At 37.1% G+C, this 11,337-nt stretch overlaps 3 protein-coding genes across 3 annotated transcripts; 1 reads left to right on the top strand and 2 right to left on the bottom strand.

Moving 5' to 3' along the window:
* Positions 1-522: 522 nt before the first annotated feature.
* LOC17897296 (leucine-rich repeat receptor-like protein kinase PXL1) lies at positions 523-4,232 on the bottom strand. Its single transcript, XM_006306593.2, has one exon. The coding sequence runs from the start codon at positions 3,817-3,819 to the stop codon at positions 727-729; it is 3,093 nt and encodes a 1,030-aa protein (XP_006306655.1). The 5' UTR covers positions 3,820-4,232; the 3' UTR covers positions 523-726.
* A 1,985-nt stretch (positions 4,233-6,217) lies between these two features.
* On the top strand, positions 6,218-7,675 carry LOC17897740. Its single transcript, XM_006303373.2, has 4 exons — positions 6,218-6,448; positions 6,653-6,719; positions 7,213-7,293; positions 7,422-7,675. Exons 1-4 carry the CDS (start codon positions 6,287-6,289, stop codon positions 7,481-7,483), a joined length of 372 nt encoding a protein of 123 aa, XP_006303435.1. The 5' UTR covers positions 6,218-6,286; the 3' UTR covers positions 7,484-7,675.
* Positions 7,676-7,983: 308 nt separating this feature from the next.
* On the bottom strand, positions 7,984-9,880 carry LOC17900153 (thioredoxin-like 1-1, chloroplastic). The gene is made up of 4 exons (XM_006305439.2): positions 9,439-9,880; positions 9,032-9,208; positions 8,781-8,945; positions 7,984-8,681 (listed from the first exon to the last, which is right to left on the bottom strand). The coding sequence occupies exons 1-4, from the start codon at positions 9,685-9,687 to the stop codon at positions 8,433-8,435; spliced, it is 840 nt and encodes a 279-aa protein (XP_006305501.1). The 5' UTR covers positions 9,688-9,880; the 3' UTR covers positions 7,984-8,432.
* Positions 9,881-11,337: the final 1,457 nt, after the last annotated feature.

The raw sequence follows: 11,337 nt of genomic DNA, 5'->3' as shown, positions 1-11,337 counted from the left end.
AACCAAAAAAAAAGTTTGACTAATTGTTATAATATATACAAGTTTGACTAACTCATATTTTGCATACACAAGAAAAAAAAAAAAAAAAACCAAAAAGATAAAAGCTGACCATTTCTTGTAATATGTTTTGCCAAAAATTGATTCATATAATTAGAAGTTATGGATTTGGAAGAGATTAGAAGTTGCAATGTATATTTGATGGAATCAATTGCTTTTGCGAATCATAAATTTTTTTGATCGCAAATGGAAACAAATCTAAAATACAAAGAACTAATCAATATTTTTAAAATTTTGAAGATATTCAAAATACTATTTATGGTTTCTACTTTCTAAGCTAACAAAATCTAAGGGGTTTGAGTGTTTGACTAAGCTGTATTTGAATTAGATTTAAGGAGATGTAATTTTGAAATATATCTATTCTTTTTTTTTTTTTACTATTTTTGTTATAAAAGAAAAGTATATTTTACAGGTGCCAAAAAAAGAAGAAGTATATTTTACAATTTTATTCACTGGTAAATACAATTTGCTGGATTAGGGATATTAATTGAACAAGGGGACTTATTACAATGTTTAATCCATGTCAATCAAAAGGGCTTTAGTACACACACGGTTGAACTGTATGGGCTGATTAGGATAATTAAAACGGATTTGATATATAGTCCAACATTAAAATTTTGGCCCCAGAAGCTCCCAAATGACAAAACTACCCCTACGGCCCTCCGTCTTCTAAATCAGTCCTACCACCGGCGAATTTTTGAAAATCGGCAAATCTCCGGCGCCATGGCAAACACTTTTCCTGCGAGGTTTCGCCTCCGCGAGCATCGTGATTACGTCCCTGATCGACGGTCTATCCTTCGGGAGTTTCGCTGTGCAGAGAAGAGCGATTCTTAATGCCAGGAGCATCTCCTCGATCACGTGTTTACACTCTCCGGCGATGCTCGCGTCAATCACTTCTTCCAAGCTCTCGTTCTTCTTCACCTTCCTCCGAATCCACTCCACTACGTCAATCGAATCCTCAAACGACGGATCTATCGGCATTTTCCCAGTCACCAGTTCCAGAAGCACCACGCCTAAACTGTATATATCGCTCTTCTCGTCAATCTTCAGTGTGTACCCGTACTCCGGCGCTATATATCCGTAAGATCCGGCCACCATAGAAACCGTTTCGTTCTTGTGAAGCATCATCTTCGCCAGTCCGAAATCAGCTATCCTCGCCTCGAGGTTAGAATCGAGGAGAATGTTATTCGATTTGATGTCTCTGTGAATGATCGGAGGAGAACAGTCGTTGTGCAGGTAATTGAGACCTTGAACGACTCCGACGGCGACATTATATCGCGAGAGCCAATCTCTTAGTAAGAATTTCTCATCTTTGGAATGCAAAGCAGTTCCTAAGTTTCCATTGGGCATGTACTCGTACACCATCATCACTTCTTTCTCATTGTGAATGTAACCTAAGATCTTCACTATGTTTCTATGTCGGAGACCACCAAGCATATTCACTTCTCTGAGAATGTCGTCCTCTGCTTCTTCTTCTTCTTCTTGGTGATGGTGATGATCTTCAATATCATTCTGTGGTGCTGGTGATCTCCAGAGTTTTTTCACAGCTACTGTGAGTAATGGCCGTCGCATAACTTCTGCTTTGTAAACAATCCCCATTGCTCCCATACCAATGATGTTTGATTCTTTGATATGTGATAAGATGTCTCCTGCCGTGAAACACAGTCTCTGGAAAGCCACGAGTCTCCATGGCCACTCTTCCTGTGGCTGCTTGCAGAACAAATATTCTCTGGCAAAGTTGCTGTAAAGATCCCATCTTGTGTATACCCATCTCCCTGCCAAGAACATCATTCCCAGAGACACGATGACTGAAGTTCCTACAATGAACCCGAATATTGCGTGATTGACGTGAATTCTCCCGGGATTTCTCCCTCTTGCTGACAATGCTAGACTCTTAGAGCAAGGAGGTAGAACTCCACCGCATAATCCATCGTTTCCCACGAGGTCTTTTGGGTTTATGGCTGCGAACAGCATGTTAGAAGGAACAGGTCCTGCAAGTTTGTTGAATGAAACGTTTAGCATCTCCAGGGTTGGAGAAGCTCCCAAGTCCGCTGGTATATTACCCGATAAAGAGTTGTTTGAGAGATCAAGAACAGCTAGCATGTGCATCCCGGCCAATGCCTCGGGGATTTCTCCCACCAATTGGTTGCTCTTGAGATTTAGACTCACAAGTTTTTCGAAGGAAGCAATCCTTTGGGGGATTTCACCTGAGAGATGGTTGAAGGAGAGATCGAGGACAGATAAAGATGGACGATCTTGAATCTGGTTAGGTATTTTCCCGGCAAAGTTGTTATGCGACGCAATGAAGGTTTGAAGATTAGGACTTGAGAAAATAGAGGAAGAAAGGGATGAGAGCTGATTATATGATATGTCTATGAACGAGAGTGATGTAGATGAGGCTATATCATCTGGAATTTTACCGGTGAGGTTGTTTTTTGCGAGTTCCAGATGCTGAAGCATGGGTAAGTCACCTGAACCAGATGGTATTGCTCCGGAAATGAGGTTTTCCTGGATTCGGACACGAACTAAGGTCGGACATGAGAAGATTTCCTCTGGAATCTGACCGGAGAATGAATTGTTGAAGAGAATGAGCTTTGTGAGGTTTCTCGAATAGCACAATCCTGATGGGATTTCTCCTGTAAGCTTGTTTGATGAGACATCTAACCACTTTAATGGTGAATTCTTGCCGAGATGCACAGGTAAGGAACCCATTAAAGAGTTCTGCCACAGCTCAAGAACCTCAAGATTTCGTAAGTCAGCAATCTTTGACGGAATCATTCCCATGAGTTGATTCCTCATCAAATTCAGAAGCTGCAGATTCTTCAACTCAGCTACTTCCGTAGGTATCTCTCCTGTAATCTGGTTATCGGATAGATCAAGAAACACAAGAGAAGTCATTTCACCGAGTTCTCGTGGAATCTTCCCTGTAAGACGGTTCTGGTAGAGGTAAACTGTTGTAAGCTGTTTCAGTTTGCCCAAAGAAGATGGAATCTGTCCCGTAAGGTTCCCAACAGCCAAATCGAGGTACTGAAGATGCGTCAGGTTCCCAAACTCTTCTGGAATCTCACCCGTGAAGCCGTTGTAGCCAAGAATGATGGTTTCCAAGGAGGAGAGCTCACAAATCACCTTTGGTAGCTTTCCACCAAAGTTATTACCCGAAAGACCGAGAAACTTGAGGTTCTTGAGATTTTTGAAAGAAGAAGGCAGAGAGCCCTCAAAGTAACCTCCTCGAACGTCCAAAACCTCAAGTTTAGTTGCGTTGCCAAGATCTTCAGGGAGAAAGCCAGAAAAATTGTTGCTTGAGGCATTGAAGTGTGTGAGACCAGTGGCCATCCCAAGACCATAAGGGAAGGTTCCAAAGAAGTTGTTCACACTCACGTCGAAGACCTTCAAGGACGTGAGGTTTGAAAGAGATTTAGGAAGAGATGACTCAAATGTGTTATTGCTGAGATCAAGAACTTGCAGAGAAGGGAAGCTCTGAATCTGATCCGACACGTTCCCGCTAAGGTTCATGTTGGGAAGAAGAAGCTTGGCCACATAGCCATTTGAATCGCAGTGAACTCCGGTCCAGTGACAATGAACTGATGCAGTAAATGCTGTGGCATTCTCAGGCCGCTTCCAATCGTGGAGATTATTGGAAGGATCAAACAGGTCTGACTTGATGGCCAACAAGATCTCTTGTTCATAACCTTGAGAAGAAACGAAAGGGAAAAGAAAGAAACCAATGTAGTATAAGAGGAAGAAAAGGTGAGGAATCGCCATTTCTTTTTTCTCTCTTCTGGTTCTTCAATTTTGGCTAATTTTGAGTCATTTTTGTGCAACTGAGATTGAAGGCCCCCGATCGTGAAGTTGATAATAAGAGACAGGAACCAAAAGCTGGAATAACAATGATTAATCAGAAGAAGCTTATAGTATTTTAATCTTCTACTTCTTCTTCTCTCTCTCAATTATTTTCTCATGATTAAGTTACTTTTGCCATCGGTGGAATAATATACGAATTCCATAGGCGATCGTAACAATTTGTATGCTATGTCTTTATATCGGTTGTTTTACATGTGTTTTATCTCCATATACAGGTAACAATTCTGTATGACATAATGATATGTCATGTGTGTAACAAATCCGAATGGTACATTGTGAATAGAGAGTCGAACCGAAAATTCAAGGAGCTAGCACCAGATCCATATAACCATATCCTGTAATTTTTATATAATAATCAGTTTGCTGATCTGTGCAAACCTCAAACAACTAGGTGCTAATAAAGAATATTAAAGTAATGATATGATGGAATATATATAATACAGTACGTATGAAGAAATCGTGGGTTTCTGAGTAGCTGCCAAATCATAAGACACTGAGCAGTGACTTGTAAACTCTTGTCCTCATTAGGGATTAGTGGGACAGTGAAACATGGGCAGAGAATGTGTCTCACATAGTGCCTTTTCTTTTATAATTATTTTTTAATTTCGAAGATGATTTTGCTAATTAGTCAAAATAAAAGTGATTCAAGAAGAGAAGTATGATTTTGAAATAATTACCTCCCGCATGTATGATGAATTGACACAACTGTGGTATTTTACGTGTGTTTTTACTTTCATACACAAAACGAAGTGATCGTCTGGAATAATGTTTTGAGGAGTTTTCGCATGTCTTCAATAGTCGGGGAGAATGTTTTGTTTAGAACGGCGTCATATTAAAAAAAAAAGCTTATGAAATATGATGGTCGTGAGAGAGAATCTTCCCACGTTGTTAGAACATAATTAAAATCTGAAAATTTATGCATTGCCAAGTTGCAACTAGGAACGTCCCATGACACTTGCGTAGTGCATACATTTTAGAGAGAGATATATGTAAATACATCACATTTATCATTGCATTCATGTACACACAAACGTTATTACATGTAAAGGGACATATATGTGTAGGGACTACTTATGCACTTTTCGGTCAAGAATACATCAATTGTGCATTTTATGCTAAACGAAACAAAATTGAAGCTTAAAGTATATGTACTATTTTGATATATCGCTCTTTCATTATGTTCAATGCCGGCATTGATTGGATTCTATAAGTTAGATCTTACGTACGTTTCATATGGTTAATTTGGTAGTACTTTACATGTTAATATATAATGGACTTATAATCATTGTTCACATTACATATTTCATGTATATGTTTGATATCATCCAAACTAAACACAAACCCTTTTAATTACATATTTACATTCCGTACAATTCTTATATTTTTCGTGTGTGAATTAGACTTTTGGAGATCCATATATCTTAACTGATGCAAGCTGAGAAACTGTGTACTTGCTGTTTAACCTCTAAGTACAATCATTATCGACCATGTAGGAAATTAAAAAAGAAGGCACGGGTTCGTCCAACCAATTAATTGTTGTAGTTGAGCAGCAAAAAAAAGTAGATGATTTTATTTGTCCTAGCTATCAAAAAAAGATCCTCTATATGTATTATTCAAAAGCAGGGAAAAATAATTGCATAAATCTAACTTTATAATATGCTCTTTCATACATACTATTTTCACATGCACCCATATGGGCCTTTACTATCATAATTAACATTTTTATTTTTAATACTAAATATATAGTACCCAAGAAGTACTATATAACAACAATATATACACACATCCAATATATATGAATGATGATGATGATCCCATGCATTATTAAGTATATGCACCCCTCATGATGAGATCATTATTGCGATAATTTGTAGAGAGAAGATGAAGCTGGAGTCCATGTCCATGTGCTAAAGAGCTTTCCCTTTTTTATTCCCCTAAAAATACTTTTGAATGTGATTTATAATGTTTAAAGTTAAAACCGCGAGATCGTATTTACAAAACAGCTAATAATATACAATCATACAATAAATATGGACAAGTTCCACAACAAACCTCTGGATCTGGTTCTATCCATCTCTATGGGATGGATACACAACAGTACAATACAACAGTACAATTAAGGGTCCTGGATCCGGTTATTTCATTTTGAGCCGAACTCAAACCGAACCGGATCTATCCATGCATTGTTTCTAGGCGGGCCGACGATAACAGATTTATCTAAAAAGCCCAAGTAAAGAAAGGGCCCAAATAAAATGAATTCAATGATCAAGTGCTGAATTTAGGGTTTTAGAAGAAATTGAAATTTAGGTTTTATTAAGTGAGAGAAGAGGAGGAGGCGTCGAAGGGTTTTTGGGTATAGTCAAAGGATATGGCGAAATACAACGAGATCGCGAAGAAGAAGAGAGAAGCGAAAGCTGATAGAAAGCGAGCCATTCACGGCGATCCTCGCACCAACAAATTGAAGACCAGAGTTCCTGTCCCTTCCGTCTCCGGTAAACGTCAGAGAAAGCTCCTCCGCAAATGGCGCCGAGTATGTTATTCTTTAGTTTCTTTTGTTATCCTCTCTCTTTTAATTCTTATTAAGAAGTTGGAGAATCAAAACATTAGGGTCACCGTAGTTATTATTTGATTCATGTGAAAACTAATGTTGATGCCTTTTTAAGCTTTGGTTTAGCTTTCTGAATCTGAGTTGAGAAAATAGTTAATCAAAAAGTGTTTTTTGATTCGTCTACAGGAGCAGAAAGATATGGTGGATAAGGGTCTTGTTACCATGGCAGATGTTGAGATGGCTTCTGCTGAAGGTATTAATAAAGCTACTCAGCTTTTGTTGTCTTGATTTCCACAATGTCTAAGGCAAGAATGAAGTTTTGTTGTTAGAAATCTTGTTTGATGCGATTGGGGATCTATCATTTTGGAATATATACTTTGAAATGCTCAGAGATGCAAGTTTAGGATGAAGTTTTGTTATTAGAAACCTTGTCCGACTCGATTGGGGAAATATCAGTTAGGCATTTACTTTACAGTGCTTAGAAATGCAAGTCTATAGTATCATCAATATTGGTGTCTTCATATGTTCTGTATCTTGTATTTCTTTCAAGTTTCAATCTTTTGGCTGTTTTGCTTGCAAAACAGCAGAGAAGCACATTAATTCACAATCTTTCTTTTATATATTGATTTGTGAATTTCATGAAGTTATTCAGAAGCGAGGCTTGTTTTGATTCTAATTACTCTTGTTACTTTATAATTTATTTTGTCTTAGTCAATTAAAAGCTCAACTTTTCCTTCTGGTTTTAGCTGAATCTGAAGACTCCAAGAAATCCCCCAAAAAATTTAGTGTAAAGAAGACCTTGAAGCTCAATAAACTAAAGAATAAAGGTAATCCTTGATTCGTTTTGTAAAGCCTGATATCTCTCATATTTAGCTCAGTCTCTTTTTTATTGCTTGATGCTATTTAGCTGATAATGGAAGTAACAAGTTCTTTTGCCTACTTGTGTTGTTACCAGGCAACAAGAAGAAAAACCAGAAAGCCAGTGGCCAAGGATCTGCTGATCAGATGCTAGAATGAGTGTCGTGGGTTTAATAGAAATTTTGGTTTTTAAGTTTTCCGAATCTTATAGTTTTCTGATTCTTTTTTGTCGTTTAAAAAGATCTTATCTTGTATTCATTCTGCTATGTGCTGCCTTTAAAGTAGAGTTAGATACGGAACAACTTGATATCTCTAAACAATCAATTGCATCTAAAGATATTTAACCTTTAATTCACAGAAACTTTCATATCACTTTACATGCATCTAATTAAATCTCTCAACACTTTTCTTTGCATCTGGTTGTTTTAGGCCTGCCACCGTTCGTAATTAGAGAACAGAACACTTAACTAATCCAAATCTGAACCTAAACTAATTTTATACTCTGTTTTCAACTAAAAATAATTTTAAGTTAACATCTATATTATTCCTAATTATTATAGATATCCAGCAAACTTTTAATGGTACAAATTAGATGGAGTAGTGGTTAATCAACAATCTAAATTTAACACAAAATTTCAAACGAGACAACACATCAAACAGAGTAAGCAATAGATAAACCTTAATATATACTAAACAATATAAAATACCAATTCATAGAGTGCTTCATGGCATTGTATGATAATCCTCATTGGATATTTTATTTACATTAAAGGCCTTTAAGGCAAATAAAAAAACAAACAAAGAAACCAAAACTCTACAGAAGCTGATTGAAGGAGAAAGCTTCCATGCCGCCGAGCACACACGACTTTCCCACTCTCAATCCCATAAGAACTGAGCAAAACTCGAGTAACCATCGGAACTGGTCTTGCTCTAGATAATCCAGATGCCAATAACCGATTTTGCTCAGGGGACCCCAAAAAAAACTAAACCCCACTAAACCGGCTGGCTGCTCCAAGAACTGACATCCTTTTTTTAAGTACTGCAATATATCCAGCTACTACTACTACTACTACCACAGCAAACTGTACATGGAAACGTGTATCCGCTCTCATCTCCCTGCGGAGACCAATGTTTTTCCATCGTTGTTGTTCATGGCCCGAAGAGGAACAGGGAGACTTGGGTTTGAATTAGGAGTGGCAGCTTCTTTCTCAACTGGTACAGGCTTTGGTGTGTAATTGAAGTTGAGTTCTTTGTTGGCAGCAAGTGCCACAAGCTCTTTCTCTTCAAGACCTTTGGTTGGTCCAAGGCTGCACCTATCTGGGCCATGCTTTGCCAATGCATCTCTGAATTTCTTGATCTGAAAACAAAACAAAAAGAAAACAAATCAAGATCAGAATCAAACATAACATGGTTCGGGTTGCTTATCTTTTGATATATAATGTGAATGAGAACGAACCGTGGCATTGGTACAGCTAAAGCTGCAAACACGACCCTGAGAGCCTCGGTAGAATCGGAAAAACGGGAGGACATGGACACCAAGGCTGTAACACATGGACTTGTGCTCCTCGTAATTCACCTGAAGAAACTGGACATCAGGGTTCATCTCTGCAAACTGGCATATCTGCAACAAACTATTCTTGTGAGAAAACTTGTTCATTTACCAAACATGAAAAATAGTCAAATCCAAGATAAGTAGATCGAGGATACCTTAGGATGAAGAGCCTTACAGCCGCCACATCCAGGGGAGAAGAAATCAACAACAACAAGCTTGTCACCAGCGTTGGTGAGAGAGTCAACGAGCTCTTGAGCTGAAGAGATCTCTCTCATGTTTTCTTTCAGACCTTTCTCCCACCACTTCTGCGCTGTCCCAATCCTCAAAGTTGTCTGCAAATTAATTTACACATGTCAGAGACCATATCTTCACAGATCTAAGGAACCAACAGATCAAATTCACAACACAAGAACCCTAAACATTTTAGCCATGTTTTAAAAATATAAAATCGATGATTCACAACCAAATCAAACCAAAAACCCTTCAAAAAAAGACTTTCAAGAATTAAGCTTTCAGGATCTTCAAAATCAGATCTCGCATGTCTGGGATTATAAATTTTTACCTGAGCAGTGATGGAAGATGAACGGAAGCTCTTATTGAAGCTCGGGGGTTGAGCATCTCCTCCGAGAACGATCTGTTTCCCAAGGAATTCACTTTTAAGATTGTTATTAACCTTAAGAAGACAAGAGAAACTCTTCTTCAAACCAAAACCACCAAAACTAACAGGAGAAACAGAGAAATCATCATCAACACGGTGATGATTCCCACAAGCTCCGATGAACAAACTCGATTTGCTAATCACTTGCGCCATGAAATCTTCTTCGTCTTCGGAGGTTAAGAAAAAAAAAGAAGCAATATCTCTCCAGAATTTACCAGAAGAAAGAAAGAAAAGATTAAAGAGAAAGATCTCACAAGAGACGACGTGTCTTCTCAGCAATCTTAAATCGCCAGCAAAGTTTCGCTTCCACCAGAAAAAAATTTATAAAGAAAGGAAAGAGGAAAGGTCTAAAAAAAAAAGGTTAGACATTTTATCTGGACAAGAAACTGTTTGGCTTTTCGTTAAAGTGATCGAGACCGTTCAATTTGGATTTGGCAATTTTAAGATCTGACGGTGGATTCGCGATTACGAGCTTTAGTCGGTCAGGATAAAACTAAAAACTAAATATATGGATAAGGTTCTCTTGACTTCTCGCGGATACATGGACGAGTAAGAATGAATGAACGAAAGATATGAAAAATTTCTTGAAACTTTGAATGGGATTTTATGTATTTTACCATATGTTTTGTGATTTGAATTGCAAAGTCTTAGATTTACGCAATTTTCAGTTATGAGTTATATAGATTGGAGCAACATTGATATCAAAAAAAAAAATTGATGAGAAAAATGTTAGTATTTAAGAAACTAATATTTATGGAAGAAATAAAAAGAGGTTTGTGTATGCTCGTGATTATTAAATTTTATGTGTTGGATATGTAACGAGTAACGACATTCACATAAAGAGGAACAAAGTAGTACTGAATGTGAATAGTGATGGATGGATTTATTACCAAACCATATAAAAAGAAAAAAAGAAAAAAAAAAAAGAAAAGAAGAAGAAGTGATTGGATAAGGAATATATAAATGGGATTTGGAATTGAAGGAAGGTATTTTGCCAACACATCATCATCCACGTGGGTCTCACTCTCCTCCACCACATCTCCTTTATAACCCTTTTTTTTAGTTGTATGTATGATATAATTACATTGAAGGCCACCTCATTATCAATATAATTTCAGATTTGGCCTTTTAGTTTATTAACTTACAGTTCACCTCCTCTTTCTCCTCCTCTATTCCAGTATTCCACATTGCATTAGTGAACTATTAGTAATGTAGCCTAACTAATCCCAAAAGTTAACTCAAGGGAGAAAGGTTACTACATCACATATATATTACTCCAAGAAACTATCCGACCATCGATGTGGAATATTCTTTCATGACAAGTTCGTTCATGACACACCATGTGCAGAACGTTTCAAGAGACGTGAATTGAAGTGTTAACAAACAAAAACTTGTTAACTATTACAACAAATGTGACTAATGTTGACTAGACAAAAAAAAATTGAAATATATTTATTTAATACGATACAAGCGTTACTAAAAATATTTTTTTTTAGTTTTTGTTATCATCATTAAAATGCTCCACAGCTTACTACGTATATATCAACTCGACAGTCACGTGAACGTGATTACAGAGTTGAGTGCATATCAACGTGTAAAACCATGTATTTTTGTTTCAAACAAACTATTTCAAACGTTACATAATAAACTTTGAATTTTTTATAGACAAAACAGACGAAATAAGGTTGTTTCACGTGAAAAAAACGTTACAGTGAAACAGATTTTCAATATCAGTCACCATAAATATATTTAGATAAAAAAACAAAATTCCACCAATATAGAACAATTTTAGTTAAAAGTGCA

The sequence above is a fragment of the Capsella rubella genome, unplaced genomic scaffold (genome assembly GCF_000375325.1).
Source record: "Capsella rubella cultivar Monte Gargano unplaced genomic scaffold, Caprub1_0 scaffold_1, whole genome shotgun sequence".
NCBI classification, from domain to species: domain Eukaryota; kingdom Viridiplantae; phylum Streptophyta; class Magnoliopsida; order Brassicales; family Brassicaceae; genus Capsella; species Capsella rubella.
This window is presented reverse-complemented; position numbering and strand designations above follow the sequence as displayed.

Bases quoted from the DNA above. Each gene is read 5' to 3' on its own strand.
- LOC17897296 (XM_006306593.2), bottom strand. From the start codon at position 3,819: ATGGCGATTCCTCACCTTTTCTTCCTCTTATACTACATTGGTTTCTTT.
- LOC17897740 (XM_006303373.2), top strand. From the start codon at position 6,287: ATGGCGAAATACAACGAGATCGCGAAGAAGAAGAGAGAAGCGAAAGCT. The intron at 6,449-6,652 runs GTATGTTATTCT...ATTCGTCTACAG, and splicing joins TCCTCCGCAAATGGCGCCGA to GAGCAGAAAGATATGGTGGA. The intron at 6,720-7,212 runs GTATTAATAAAG...TTCTGGTTTTAG, and splicing joins TGAGATGGCTTCTGCTGAAG to CTGAATCTGAAGACTCCAAG.
- LOC17900153 (XM_006305439.2), bottom strand. From the start codon at position 9,687: ATGGCGCAAGTGATTAGCAAATCGAGTTTGTTCATCGGAGCTTGTGGG. The intron at 9,209-9,438 runs GTAAAAATTTAT...ATTAATTTGCAG, and splicing joins CATCTTCCATCACTGCTCAG to ACAACTTTGAGGATTGGGAC. The intron at 8,682-8,780 runs GTTCGTTCTCAT...TTTTGTTTTCAG, and splicing joins TTAGCTGTACCAATGCCACG to ATCAAGAAATTCAGAGATGC.